The sequence below is a fragment of the Tinamus guttatus genome, unplaced genomic scaffold, assembly GCF_059628265.1.
Source record: "Tinamus guttatus ecotype Peru unplaced genomic scaffold, ASM5962826v1 Tinamus_guttatus_pri_ptg000046l, whole genome shotgun sequence".
Classification (NCBI taxonomy): domain Eukaryota; kingdom Metazoa; phylum Chordata; class Aves; order Tinamiformes; family Tinamidae; genus Tinamus; species Tinamus guttatus.
Window position 1 is genome coordinate 767,026 of NW_028288580.1, and position 13,112 is coordinate 780,137.

The window sequence follows — 13,112 nt, forward strand, 5'->3', positions numbered from 1 at the left end:
TCCCTGAGGAAGGTGGTGAACACATGGCCAAAGGAAGGCGATTCTTTTTGCTTCATGTTCTCCCTTTGAGAACCACACTGGTATCCATGGTTTCAGCATCCTGTATGGCAGCACAGCATATCCCAGTGGTAAGACAGACATTGCTCCAGTTAGAGGAAGATGCAGCCCTCAGTACTGCTGTGACCTGTGCGGACTCCTATCAGGTGACAAATGGGCTGATCACATCTTCCCAAGAATTATGAATAACAATTTGTTTTCTCCAAAGGGAATCACACGGATTTCAAAGAGAAAACACATGAAAATTTAGACAGCACACACTACACAGACTAACTATTCAAAACGCTGTGACATTCTCCAAAGAAAGATACTTTATATAGAATGTGTATAAAACTGTACAGGAGACAGCAACACTTCTTCTGAATGGGTATAGGTGCTTTTCAGTTATGTTTAGTAGACAGAACCAACACACATCTCTGCTTTACTTATCAATAACATGGCCAAAACAGTAACACTGCTGCAAGGCAACCCTGCATTCTCCATTCCATGTGCCCAGCCACACTCTTACTGTGCCTTCCCCCCTCCAAGTACCTACTGCACATCAGTATCCTCACATACCCACTGCTGCACTCACAGCTGAATCACCACTGCTCTAGCTTTTATAGGAACTTAATGTAATTTCCCTTTTACCACCTAGCATACGCCAGAGATTAGAAGAGTATTCACAAAAGTGAATGTCATGCTATCCAAAACAGGAGCTAGGACTTGCTGGTTTGGGAGAGTTCTGCTGAGAGAGTCAGTCCAGTTTGGAAACACACATTTCTTACACTTTTGAGCAGGAGGTTGTGCTCATGATCAAAAAGCAATATATAACTGAAAGGCATATGCTTATGTATTTTCCATAAAAACCAACTTTCAGAAATTATGGTCATTCTGAAATGCAAAAGAATTTCTACTATATTATAGTAAGATTAGAGATATTCTACTGAGATGTTCAGCCACCTCCTAAGCAGGTCAACTGTTACTTAAAAAAAAAAAAATCCAATTTTCATTAAAAGAAACAACCCCACAAGAACTATTAACCATGCTTTGTTACAATCCATTAGCTCTCTAGATGCTACTATGCTATTCTCTCAACATAATTTTCAACCAAGAAAACTGTCAGACGCACTCACAGTATAAAGTCCATGAACAAATCTTATGATAGACATCACTTTTTAAGAATTACCAGTCTTTACTAATAAGTAAAGAACTCATGGTTTAATAGATATTCCATAATCTCTTTATATCTTTCCACTGAAAGGTAGTTCAATGGAACTCTCACAACAGAGTACATATTGCATTAAACATTACAATATAAAACAGGGCAGATTTCTGGCAGCCTGCCTTTTAGCATTTACTTCAGCCGTGCTTTAGCTTTTACCAAAGCAAATATCAAAGTACAATTGGAAAGTTATAAAACATCTGTAAATGAAACATAAGTCAATTTTAACTGCAAATTCATTTAATTAGATTTTTGGGAGTTGCAGTTCTGCTTTTAACCCAAATATATGCCTGTTCACATAACACCACAACTCAGCTTCATTTCCTATATGATTTCTTTCATCCCCTGCATATATCTCTCATGCCAAAGACAAGCTTTGCATTCCTGTCTGCACATTTTTAGTGCAATAAGGTATTGTATATGACTGACAAACATACAGTAGCTGTATGGTTCTACAACAGACTTTTGCAGAACAAAACAGTGTTTATTTTCCACAATACGTCAAACAAAACAGAGCAGCCCAGCTAAGACAAACTCAAGACACTAATAAAAGGACATTTTTGCAGTTGTGGCCTATGTTTGGCCACAAGAATAATTTTGCCAGTGTCATGCATAGAATCATAGAATGCTTAAGGTTGGAAAGGACCTCTAGAGGTCATCTAGCCCAACCCTCCTGCACACTTACCACAACATTTCAACTGTGAAATGACAGGTATGCTTCATCAGTTTAACTATCTTAGCAGCCAATATGTACCTCCAAACACTACCAGAGCATGAATCCAGTTTCTATACTTCCCTTCTCCAAAGTGAGGCAAGAATTCCCTCATCCAAGTAGCTCTCTTTCTGTTTACATATCCGGCAGAAGGAATTTTGTGCATTTTTAACTGTGCTTTAACTACTTCCACCAAACATACAAGAAACAAAATAAAAAGTACATAGATTATGAATATGGAAGGTGTTTCTTGAACAGTTAACTTCACTACAAGAGACAGAGGATGTGGCTTGATGATTGGCTTTACCAGCTCCAAGATACACATATGCCAAGAAACAATCCAGCTTACCCTTCTGCTTCTGGCTTCAGATTTAAATAACCTTCTTTTTATAGCAGCTATAAAATAAGATCATCCTAGTGACTTGGCTGAAAAAAAAAGTCTAGAGTTAGTTGGAATTCTTGTCTAATTAAAAGTAGATGGTGTGCCACTACAAAAGGCAATGTGCCATTTTTCAACTATATCCCCTCACTCCTGCATTAGATCCAACTATCATGTGGTCTTGGAGCATTCTGGATCAAACAGTGTTTTGAACACCTTTCTGTGTTCAAAAGAAAACTAACCTGCCAAAGCCTCCACCCCCATAATCTCACGCCGGAGTTACAAGATGGCTAAAATCTATACAAGACCCACACAAACATCGAGCAAGTGCAAGAAGAGGAAGGATGGCAGAGGAACCACCACAAAAACATTCATCTTCAGTGCAACCCTGTTAACTACTTTGGCACTACAATGCCATATGCACACCTATCTTGCACCAGAAATACCCAATTAAGCCAATAACAATAACAAAGAAGAACTCACTCCTATGTAGTTCTTGTAAAGTCCTAACTCTATTAGAACCTCCAAAAATCACTTGAACTAGTCACAAGAAAAAAAGAAAAACAAATATGGTTCTTTATGATTCCTTACAACTGTTCTGGACAATTTCTGTCAGTCTCAGGTCTAACTACAAGCTTGTATAGTAGACAAGAAGTCAGAGTACAATGCAAAATTCAGAGTTAAAACTAATCTCACTTCCCTGTGAGATCCTTTCTCCTTTCTTAATGCTTCAGGAAATACTAAAGTCAATGTTTAATTAACTCACATCAATATAGAAACAAAGTGAAGATCGTTTTTTATAACCATGTCAATACTCAACATGAACATTTATGCTAGGCCTAAAAGTAAAAAAATATATATATATAATTTTACTGTATTTGTCTCTCTCCTCAATTGTACACACCAAGCACGTTTTGACAACATGTGCAAAAGAAGTATGTTGACTGCACAAATAAGTTTAGTTTTCACTCTTACCATAAACTTTCAGAACTTACAATTACACATATACAGATAAAGCCAGTATATTGCACAGAAGAGCTGAACCTTGCTCCTTCACTGCAAGTAAGTATGAATTTTCAGAGGAATTGTTCTTCTAGCTCTGTTAAATATTTAGAAAATTAGAGGTAGCCTATTGATGACGGACATGCACAGCACATTGGACCCTTCTCCAAAACAGATGGAGGCTTGGGAGGTTAAGTGCACAAAAAGACAGAGTAACCTGGAAGAATAGAGAAGGACACCAATGTCAGGGTCAGCGACTTAAGGACTTATGCAGCCTACAAAGCACACACCAAATTTTCTTTGAAGCAGGTACAGCCATTCAAGTATGTCTACACTGTTTGATCTAGTGTGTCTGATTACTGTTTGATCTAGTAGGTCCAGAATGGTTATTCTGCAGGAGAACTGCAAAACATCTCAAGAACCTGGAGAAACTCTTAAGAAAAGCTCACAGGAATAGCTGCCAGAAGCCTCTGTTCCAGGCTGCAAGACACTGTGGGATAAAACAGACAAGACAAACCTGGCACCTCCAGATTTTTTTTTTTCCTCTCTGTCTTCTGGTAAAGAAGTAGGACAGCAAAATATTTCAATTCCTCTTGTTCAGTAACTGCTGAAAATTAGGAAAAAGATCACGTACCCAAGAACTTACATGTACTCTAATTCTCTACTCTTTGCATCACTCTACTACAGCGCTGTGCATTTTGCTGAGGTGCGTGTTCTCTGGAGCGGAGGCGAGTGAGATTTAACAGTGTTCTCTTTCCGACCATCTGACACCTGACGTCTGGGCTGCTGCATTTTTAGAAGGATGCTAAAATTCCCCATTTCTTTTTTTGGCTCCTGCATTACCTCATTCCATCACTACATTGCCTCCTCACACTATGACCTCTGGAGAATGAGGTTTTCTCTCTCTCTCTCTCTCTGCTGTTCTCCCTCACCTTTCACAGTAAGAGATTAAAGTAATGAACATGGGGACACCAAAGGTTGCATCCTGGCTTTTTTTTGTGCTCACGGCATCCTGAAAAAAAACATTTTTATGGGTACTGGTAAGATCTCCATACAAGAAAGACATAACCATACCCCTCCACATCCCAGAACAACAACAACAAATACTTCAAACTTACATGTCTAATTTTCCATGTTAACCTGTTAACCCCATGGCAGAATACTTCACTAAAAAATGAACCCAAATGAACCTCTTTAATCCAGACAAGCCTTTGTAAAGGCTGATGGATTTGTAAGTAGGCAGAATGATCCTGATATTGTAAGATAAACTGTGCACTGAATTCTTCTCAGTCATCCTCTAGCCCATCAAAACATACTATGTAAGCACATATGAGAAAACCTACAAGGAAATCTCTGTAATAGAAGGCTACCTGGCAGGATTAAAAAAAAAAAAAAAAAAAAAAAAAAAAAAAAAAAAAACATCCTGCTCCTTAACTTTGGTTTAACATGATCATGCACATGGGACAGAAGACTGTTTTAGATCTGGAATTACACCTGTCACAAAGTTAAGGCCCATTCTAGAAGAATGGCCATTAGCTTCTTTTTGCTTTCTATCACTCTTTCAGCTCTGTGTTACATGAATATCAGAACTGGTTCACTGCCCTGTTTGCTTATTTTTCAGGAATCTCTCTTCTCTCCAACATGAAGGGCCAGCTTCAGCAGTAGAGCCTAGTTATATGGGACTGCTGGCTGCAAACACTGTAACATCTGTAATCTGTAATAATGCTACTGTTAGGGCCTACTTCGAGGAGGAATAAGTGGAGGAAGCAAAAAAAGATATTCTCACACAGTTGTCACTGTACAATGAAGACAAGCCAAAGAAAGAAGCTTTCTTCCCATGCTTTCTTACCTATCTTATTAGGGCAATTCTGTTTTCCCTAGGATAGTAGTTACAGTGCTCTGAAACCAGCACCTTTACCTTCAGTGTGACAATACCACCTCCAACATTTGAATCATCTGCAAAAAAATGGCTAAGATAAATTGGACCTTTTTGAAGTTTTCCAATTTCTGTTCTAGATTGCATCTTTCCGAACTGTTGCAGTTTTCCTCCCACATTAACACAAGGGTACAAGATAACAGTATTGTTCTGTTGGTGCTGTAAGATATCAGATTGTACATCTATATTTACAATGGTAAACTATAAAATTATTGGCACACACTTCAAAAAAGGAAGAACAGCCATTCTCACACAAAGAAAGCTTACCTTTGTCTGTTCGCTATCAGGGTCTTCAAGCCAGCAGTATGGGTCACTTATCTTACACCCGTGGTAATCCAACACCTGGAGAGTAAGAGACAATACTTAAAAAAAGGACACACACACCCAAGCAAACTCTACTCATCAGGGAATGCTCCACATCAAAAGGAAAGGCACTCAAAATTTCACAGCAATGTGCAATGCTAAAAAACAAAACAACAGCACCTTGTTCCCAGCTGAGGCTAATATTAGCAGTCTTTAGTTGGTGGTACCATGGCAGAAGTATTCCCCAAAACAAAGCAAAACAATAAACAAACACACCTACACAAAACCCCAAGGAAGCCTGGAACATCAACATAAGTTCTTTCCAAAAGATACATGAACAAAGAAATTAAAAAAGCCTGCCTCAAATCCAGATTTTCACATGAAAGTATAAAACCCGAATAGTGGAAGCACCTAAAATCTTGTCTGTGTTTACACAATGAAGGTTGTAGTTTCACACTATTCCTGCTCAGAAGCACATAAACAAAGCACACAACATAAGTAAGACATAAACGGAAGATTAACCTGTGCTGTTAACACTACCCACTCCTTTCTCCAACACACAAATTAACACTAGAGGTCCCTTGTTAGGAGCAGCCTTTTGCTCCGCTATAAAGGTAAATATGTAACCTTTCTACCTGCACTAGCAGCGTGTATTCTGGTTCACACGTGAGGTGAGCTCTGTAAACAGCTCCTGGACTGGGGCCTCACACCCAGCTCTTTGTAAAGCAGCAGGAGGAAGGAGCAAGTGATTTTAAACAAACTTCCGCAGGAACCCTCGGCTACCACGTTGGCTGTCCGGAGAGGGTACCGGGAGCCCTTTTACCGATGCATAAACACCTAAAGATGTTAGTTCTTCTGCATTCTAGATTAAGGCCCGGATTTTCCGTTTAAAAAAAAATAAAAAAAAGGCAGGCAAACAAAAAAACCCACCAAGATACTGATTTGGGAGCGCGAGGTTTGGCCTCGGGGCCGTGCAAGGGGCCCGACCCGCGGCGCGCAGGGCGGCCAGGCCATGTCCCTGAGCGCGCCCCGGGCACGCGACCCCCTGCCCACGCACCGCCAGCAAATGGCGATTTTTAAAACCCCGCGGCTGCCACGAGTCCTGCCCGTTCGCCATGGGCCCATTTAACGGCTAAAACGGAACAAAGCCCGGAGCGCCGAGAAGTCCCCAAGCCCCGCGGGCAGGCGTGCTGTCCGCGCTTCCCTCCCGGCGAGGCCGGGGCCCGGGCCGGCCGTACTCACGGCGCTCTCGTCGCGGAACACCTCGGGGTACTGGAAGGCCTGCATGGCGGGCGGCGCGCGGCGGCAGGAGCGGGCGGCGAGGCGCGGGGACGGCGGCGGCAGCAGCAGGCGCGCGGCGCGGCCCGGGCGGAGCAGCCGCCATACGGCCCCGCCCGCCGCCATACGGGTCCTGGGCGCCGCCGCCGGGGCGCCCCCTGCAGGGCGAGCGCCGCCAGCGCCGCCGCCGCCGGGGGGCGGCCTGCGCCTCGTCACCGCGCAGTGAAGGGGCTTGGTGTCCGTGTGCGGAATTTATTAAAATATTAAACAGATTCTTGTTTTTCTTTTTATTATTTTTTCTCTCTCTTTTTTTTTCTGTTGGGAAGCGCACCCAGTCCTGTGTGGCTCCGAGCTCCTCAGCTGGGTGTTTTATGGCTGTGCTGCTGGCGTCAGACACCTTCCAGTCATTTTTTCCTTCCGGGTGGTAACCTAGTTGGCTCCGGCACTATGGAAAGAAAGGAAGCATGTGGAGGATCCTTGGCAAGCACTGTGGCTAAGACACTTCTCTTCCGAATGGCTCTTGCTTCAAGGTTGCCACCAGCAGCCCTCACTAAATCACTGTGTTAGTGGGATTTTGTCTGAACATATCCCAAGTTCAGTGTGTGTGTGTGACTAGTGCTTTAAACTTTCTGAATAAGCTGGAGACAATTAGATTGACCCATGAGGTTAAACCACCCAAAGGATATTCACAGTTCCCCTAACAAAGTGATAGGTTGGTGTGACAGTGATCTGAAGTAGTCCAGAAATGGAATTGGCTGTTAATTGCTACAGACTCAGAAGCGTTTCTGGATTTATTGCTCTTAATGAAATGAGTTGCTGTCCCTTACTCGATGCACTTGGGGGAGGTTGAGTGTGGGGTACCTATGAGGAAACACACTCGTCCAGCAGTGATCACAGCTGCTAGACATCAGCTTCATTTACAACTTAAATGTTTAACACCTACGTGGCTAGGGTTCTCCTTGCTCCTTCTTTATTTTCTCTTTTGGTCTTTTTTATTATTATTATTTTCCCTCCTTACTATTCTGCTTTTACAAGGATGGAGCAGAGCTGTCAACTAGCTGCCAAATAGAACTTTTCTTCTGGTGCTTTGAATGAGCATATGGCCAACCAAGCGGTTAATGGCAATGCCTTGACATGCCCAATGCTGATAGGTTTCCTAGTTGTCTAAGCAACTTGTTCAGATAAATGCTTACAGTCAAAGACTACCATTTCTGACTAGAGTTTCCCAGACAGAAATATAGGCATGTGAACATGTATCAGAAGCAAAGCTAGCTCAATACTTCTGTGAGGCACCCAGCTTCTCTCTGTGCTACACAAAGAGGCTGCACATGCACAGAAATTCTCAGAGTTTTGGCTACTGTCAACTGCAAACGTGCTTCATATATAGCAGAGATCTTGTATAGCCCTTGCATCTGATTCAGAGCTACCTTTTATTGAAGAAATTGTCTTCATTTTCAGCCCAAAAACTTAGTCCTGGATGAATGAATATTTTACCTTTGCCCAGAATTTCTGGATGTTAGGCAGCTTGTTCAGACTGATTGCCGGTAGATCTGATGGAGAAGCCACAGGCCCAGATATCCTAGATACTCCCACAGTGTGTCCATAGATAACTCTAACAGCAGCCCAGATGATGTGTACTGGTAGTTTTGGGCAGATGTACTTCACGCACATGCAGAACTCTGGTCTGCCAGAAGAGGTCAGACTAACTACACATCTTTGGCCTAGATAGTGTCCATATTTTTTCAGATTTCAGCAACCTGTTCAAACCAGTGCACAATAATTACTGAAGGGGCTGGCAAGCACCCAGTAATCACAGAAATCATCTGGTGTACTACCTTCCAATTATACTAGATACAGAAATATGCAAAGAAACTCAAGTATGTGGTTATCCTAGATAAAATCTTTGACTGGGCCTGTATTTTACAGGGCATATTTTTCTTTTGAAGGTGATCACCAGGGACAGAAAGTGAATTTTCTTTTTGCTGTAAATTTCTGTTTTGTTTCCTTGCAGGGAGAGGAGGAGCAGGAGGAAGGGAAGGAGGAAGCATCACATATGAGCAGGAGCAAATGGAGCAATTCTACTCCATTTTTTTTTCCTACGAGAAAGGCAGTTAATACAGGTTATACAGGGTCCATAACATTATCCAAAACATGTTTTTCTTACAAGTGTCTATGCACACCTTCAGTTAAAGAGAGTGTGGTATGCAGCCTGTCAATGGAGATACTACAAATGATGTATCAGTGTTCTCCTTTTTTCAGTAAGTTTGTTCAACACAAAGTTTAAAATGGCTAATATTAAGACTGTATCAAAGCTTAAACTTTGGAGCCCAGCTTATTTATTTAGTGCTGTAGCAGTCCGTAAAGCGTTTATTGAAGCTTTACTCTTCTATTAGACCTAAACAGCCCCATCAGAGCTCAGAGAGAATATCTGCTGAATTTTGAGGACAGGTTGCTGAGTAAGAAAAAAAAGCTTCCAAATGTTTGTAAACCTCTCAGCAGTCTTTAACCTCTTATCATGTCCCTGTATTAATATGAATTTGATAATCTGAAAAACGTACATTGCTCTGTGCTGCATTAGTTATGTTTCTGCTGATCATCCAGTCATTAGCAAATTTCTTTCAGCTTAGTCAGCACATCCACAGTGACTCCCTGCAAGAAGTGTGTTGGCTTGGTAGGAAGTGACCTCATCATCCTTGTCAGGGAAGATCTGATCAAAAAAAATAAATAAAAATGTCAACAGCAAATTTTGTTTTTACCTTTGCTTTTCATCCTTTCCCCAAACTCATTCTGTAAATATGACTCTACAATTGAAACTTTTCTGCTGTAGAAATAATTCAGGTCTGTATCTCTGCTCTTGCTTTCTTAAAGATTCTTTTTCATCATTGGAAGACATTAGTTCTGCTGTTCAGACATTTATCAACAGGTGTCAGCAAAGCTTCAGTCTTTCACTAACATCAAGTAAATATTAAACACATTTATCTGTGCTGAGGAGTACAAATAACTCCTGTTTTAGAGGAATGTGAATCTGGAAGTGTCTATCTTGCTGGATTTCTTTTTCAAAAGCACCTGACTCAAGGATGTAAGTCATACTGATTTTCAGAAAATTGTTGATTTCTAACGTATGCTCATCTAGTGCACGTTTCAATTATTAAACTTGTAAATCGTTTATGGATAATTGAAGGAGTGCATGTCCACCGAATTTGATGCGATTTGATATACTCGTTACTTATCAGGCAGCTCTCCAGAACTCACAAGGTTTGTCACGGTGTACTAACCCACCAGATCACAGTGTATTCCTGACACTAAGCTACACCCGCATCAACATTTCTGGCAATGAATTCTATTCTAGCAATTCAGCTGGGACTCCATGGCTCATATGTGTTTTGGGGTTGATCTGAAAAAAAGCCATGGCAGAAAAGTTGAAAGGGTTTGAAATTTGGCCGCTGCACAGTGCTTAACAGTGGTGCAGAGGTGTGACATAAAGCCCAACAAGGTCAACAGGAGTGTCCTCACCTACTGTTTCTTTCATTGATCTTTCAGTCAGCCCTTCTCCACTTCTCTCACCATACATCAAAAACAAACTGCAAAAAGAATTTCATAAGCACCATTTTCTACTTAATTGTATTTATTCTGTTGTGTGAAAAGATAGAAAAAATATTAATGAAATGGAAAGAGAGTGTTTATTTTTATATATATTTACTTTTGCCTTTCTAAATTCCTCTTTTTGTTGTTGCATGCTGCAGAATTATTTTATAATCTATTTCCTGTCTTGAGTCATCAAAAGGAGTTAACATAACCTTTGTAACAAAAAAATGACTGAAAAAATATTTCTTACATGGCAGTATCTGAAAGTGGCGATAAGTATGAATTGGAAGGAGGCTTTTTATTCTTTTCTGTCCTGAATATGTAAGGACAATCGTTTTCTTGCTTTGGATGAAATTTTCTCCCTGTTGAAGCCAATGGAAGTTTTGCCACTTATTTAAAGGGGCTAGGGATGTCAGCCCTAATCTGGGCAGCAAGGAAACAGAAGGCAGCTTCCTGTTAATAGCTTATGAGTTGATGACAGAATTTGAAATACACTAAACGGAGGGAAACTGATAGATTTTTCTTGGAAAGGAAAGCAGATTTAGCTCTTTTTAAAAGATTCCACATCTAGAAATATCTTCTTCTGTAGTCTTCTTCTATCCATGCTGAATTCATTTTGAATACATGTGTTCAAATGGCTTAGAAATAGAGCTTTCTATTGTGCCTCAGAAAACATTTGGTTCACGTTATAATGCTACAGGGATATATATCCCTGCAGAAAAAAATAAAGTTCACACTTTTGTTCCCAAACTAGACTTCCACATACCTTCAAGAAGAACCCTTAATTCATAAGAAAAAGAAAGTCAGGAAAACTATATACAATTCAGTGACCATTGAATTAGAAATGCAAACTACATGCAAATGCAAACTACATAATGTACTAGATTACCATATACAGTAGTGCTTTAGCCATCCTGTATAAAAAATCTTTTAAAATGCTGCACAATAAATAAGAAGACAGATTTCCATTCCAGAGGTGCCTCTTAGGAAAAATCTTGTGGACACCAAATAATGACATTATATTTGTCAAGAATCCAAAGCTGATTTTTAACATTCAAAGATAACTCATCTAACAGAGCATGAATTAAATCTAGTCCTGTAGCTAAACAACACATTCCCAGTATATATATAACTGAACGTGAAGTCTCTGAACTTCTAGTATTGTGGTGTTCAAGTAATTTAAACATGGACCAGACTTCACTGTGCCCTATTCCATGTAAGTCCAGACTGTAAAGACGGTCTGTGCCCTAAAATCAAATTAGATCAGATTCAGATCAAAGAAGAAAACATGAAACAACAGGTAGCTCTATTCAGGGAAGCAGAAAAAAAGCAATAATATATTATTGGTCACCATGAGCATGACACTTGCAGCACGTCTGCAACCTTGCTCTCGAAGGCAATATGGAAAAGGAAAGCTCATGGAAATTTTGAAGGTGCATAATGGAAGTGTTGCATATGTTTACAGGGAGCCTCTCATGCTGGAAAAGCAGTATAGGAAAAAGCACATTACCAACCAAGAGCGGAAAAAATCCATTGTCAAAACCAGGGAGAAGCCTCTTGAGGGAACAGAAACACAAAAGGATGAAAACTGGATGTGAAATAGGCTGCCTGGATGTATGAGGAGTGCCATGGCTTTTAAGTTTTATGCCCTGAGATTTACGCAGAGACTTGATATGACAAGCTAAGGCAGAGAAAGTTCCAGTCTGAAGGTGCTGGCGAGCTCAAGGCATAAGCAGCAGACGGGGCAATGCTGTTAGCCGCGGTAACTGGGAAAAGCAGCAGCAAAGAGAGCTTACAATAAAGATTAAGAGCTCTGGTGAGCCCCATTAAGCTTGAGCCGATGGCTAGACATTCGGAGAAGCAGGCTAAGATTTGAGTTTGGACAGAAGGGAGCATAAGGGTGGATTTGAGTCATCAGTGTAAGTAGTTGAGTTTGTGTTTACAGATGGGCTTACGCGGGGATGAGGTATGGTCTCCAGAGGGAGAGAGGAGGAGGAACAAGCACAGAGCCCTTCGGAGCTGGAGAAAAATTAGGACTATTATTCCTCTATTCGGGCATGGGATAATCCTAATAATAATTAACGCTGGGTTGATTTTAAATTCTACTACAAAAACTATTTAAGATACAGATTCTAATCTAGTTTTGAGCTAGCCCAGAAATCACTTTTGGAGATAAATTTGATGATTCTCAAGTTATAATAATGTTACTGAAAATAGGTGTCTTTTATGTGTTTTCTTATTTCCATCTCCTGTTACGATATGCACTAATACAGGAATTTCAAAATTCCAATATATGCTAGAAAAGATATCTAGCAACATTTTTCTTTAATTAGAAAGTTTTGTGACATTTTTCCCAACATTCTTTTTCCTACCTACAGCGTAGATAGGAAATTCTGTCTGGAATTCAGACAAAAAATGAGAAAGAAGAACTGAGATAAAATTTGTGAAAAGAAGTTTCTCTTCTGAGCATCATTATTAGCTGTTCTTTCCTTACGACAAAGCTGGCTTCAGTCTAGGAGGAGGAGATGTCCTTGATTCCTTCCACTGATTGGAATAGTTTCTTGAGTACAGCCAGGAAATATGGAACAGGTCAAGGTTTTACTTACCTCTAAAGAGCAAAAATATGTGTGACGGATCATCAGTGGAAGAAAATTCC

General features: G+C 40.6%; 1 protein-coding gene across 2 annotated transcripts in view; it reads right to left on the reverse strand.

Moving 5' to 3' along the window:
• Nucleotides 1-13,112, reverse strand: part of PREP (prolyl endopeptidase) — a 322,394-nt gene that overhangs the window by 90,920 nt on the left and 218,362 nt on the right. The window contains exons 1-2 of one of the 2 annotated variants that reach the window (XM_088538287.1): nucleotides 6,836-6,929; nucleotides 5,558-5,632 (exon numbers count right to left, since the gene is read on the reverse strand). In XM_088538287.1, the coding sequence (XP_088394413.1) occupies nucleotides 5,558-5,632; nucleotides 6,836-6,880 (120 nt within the window). In that variant the 5' untranslated portion in view covers nucleotides 6,881-6,929. Of the gene's footprint in view, nucleotides 1-5,557; nucleotides 5,653-6,835; nucleotides 6,930-13,112 lie in introns of those variants that run through there. The other variant, XM_088538295.1, reaches the window with a different exon arrangement.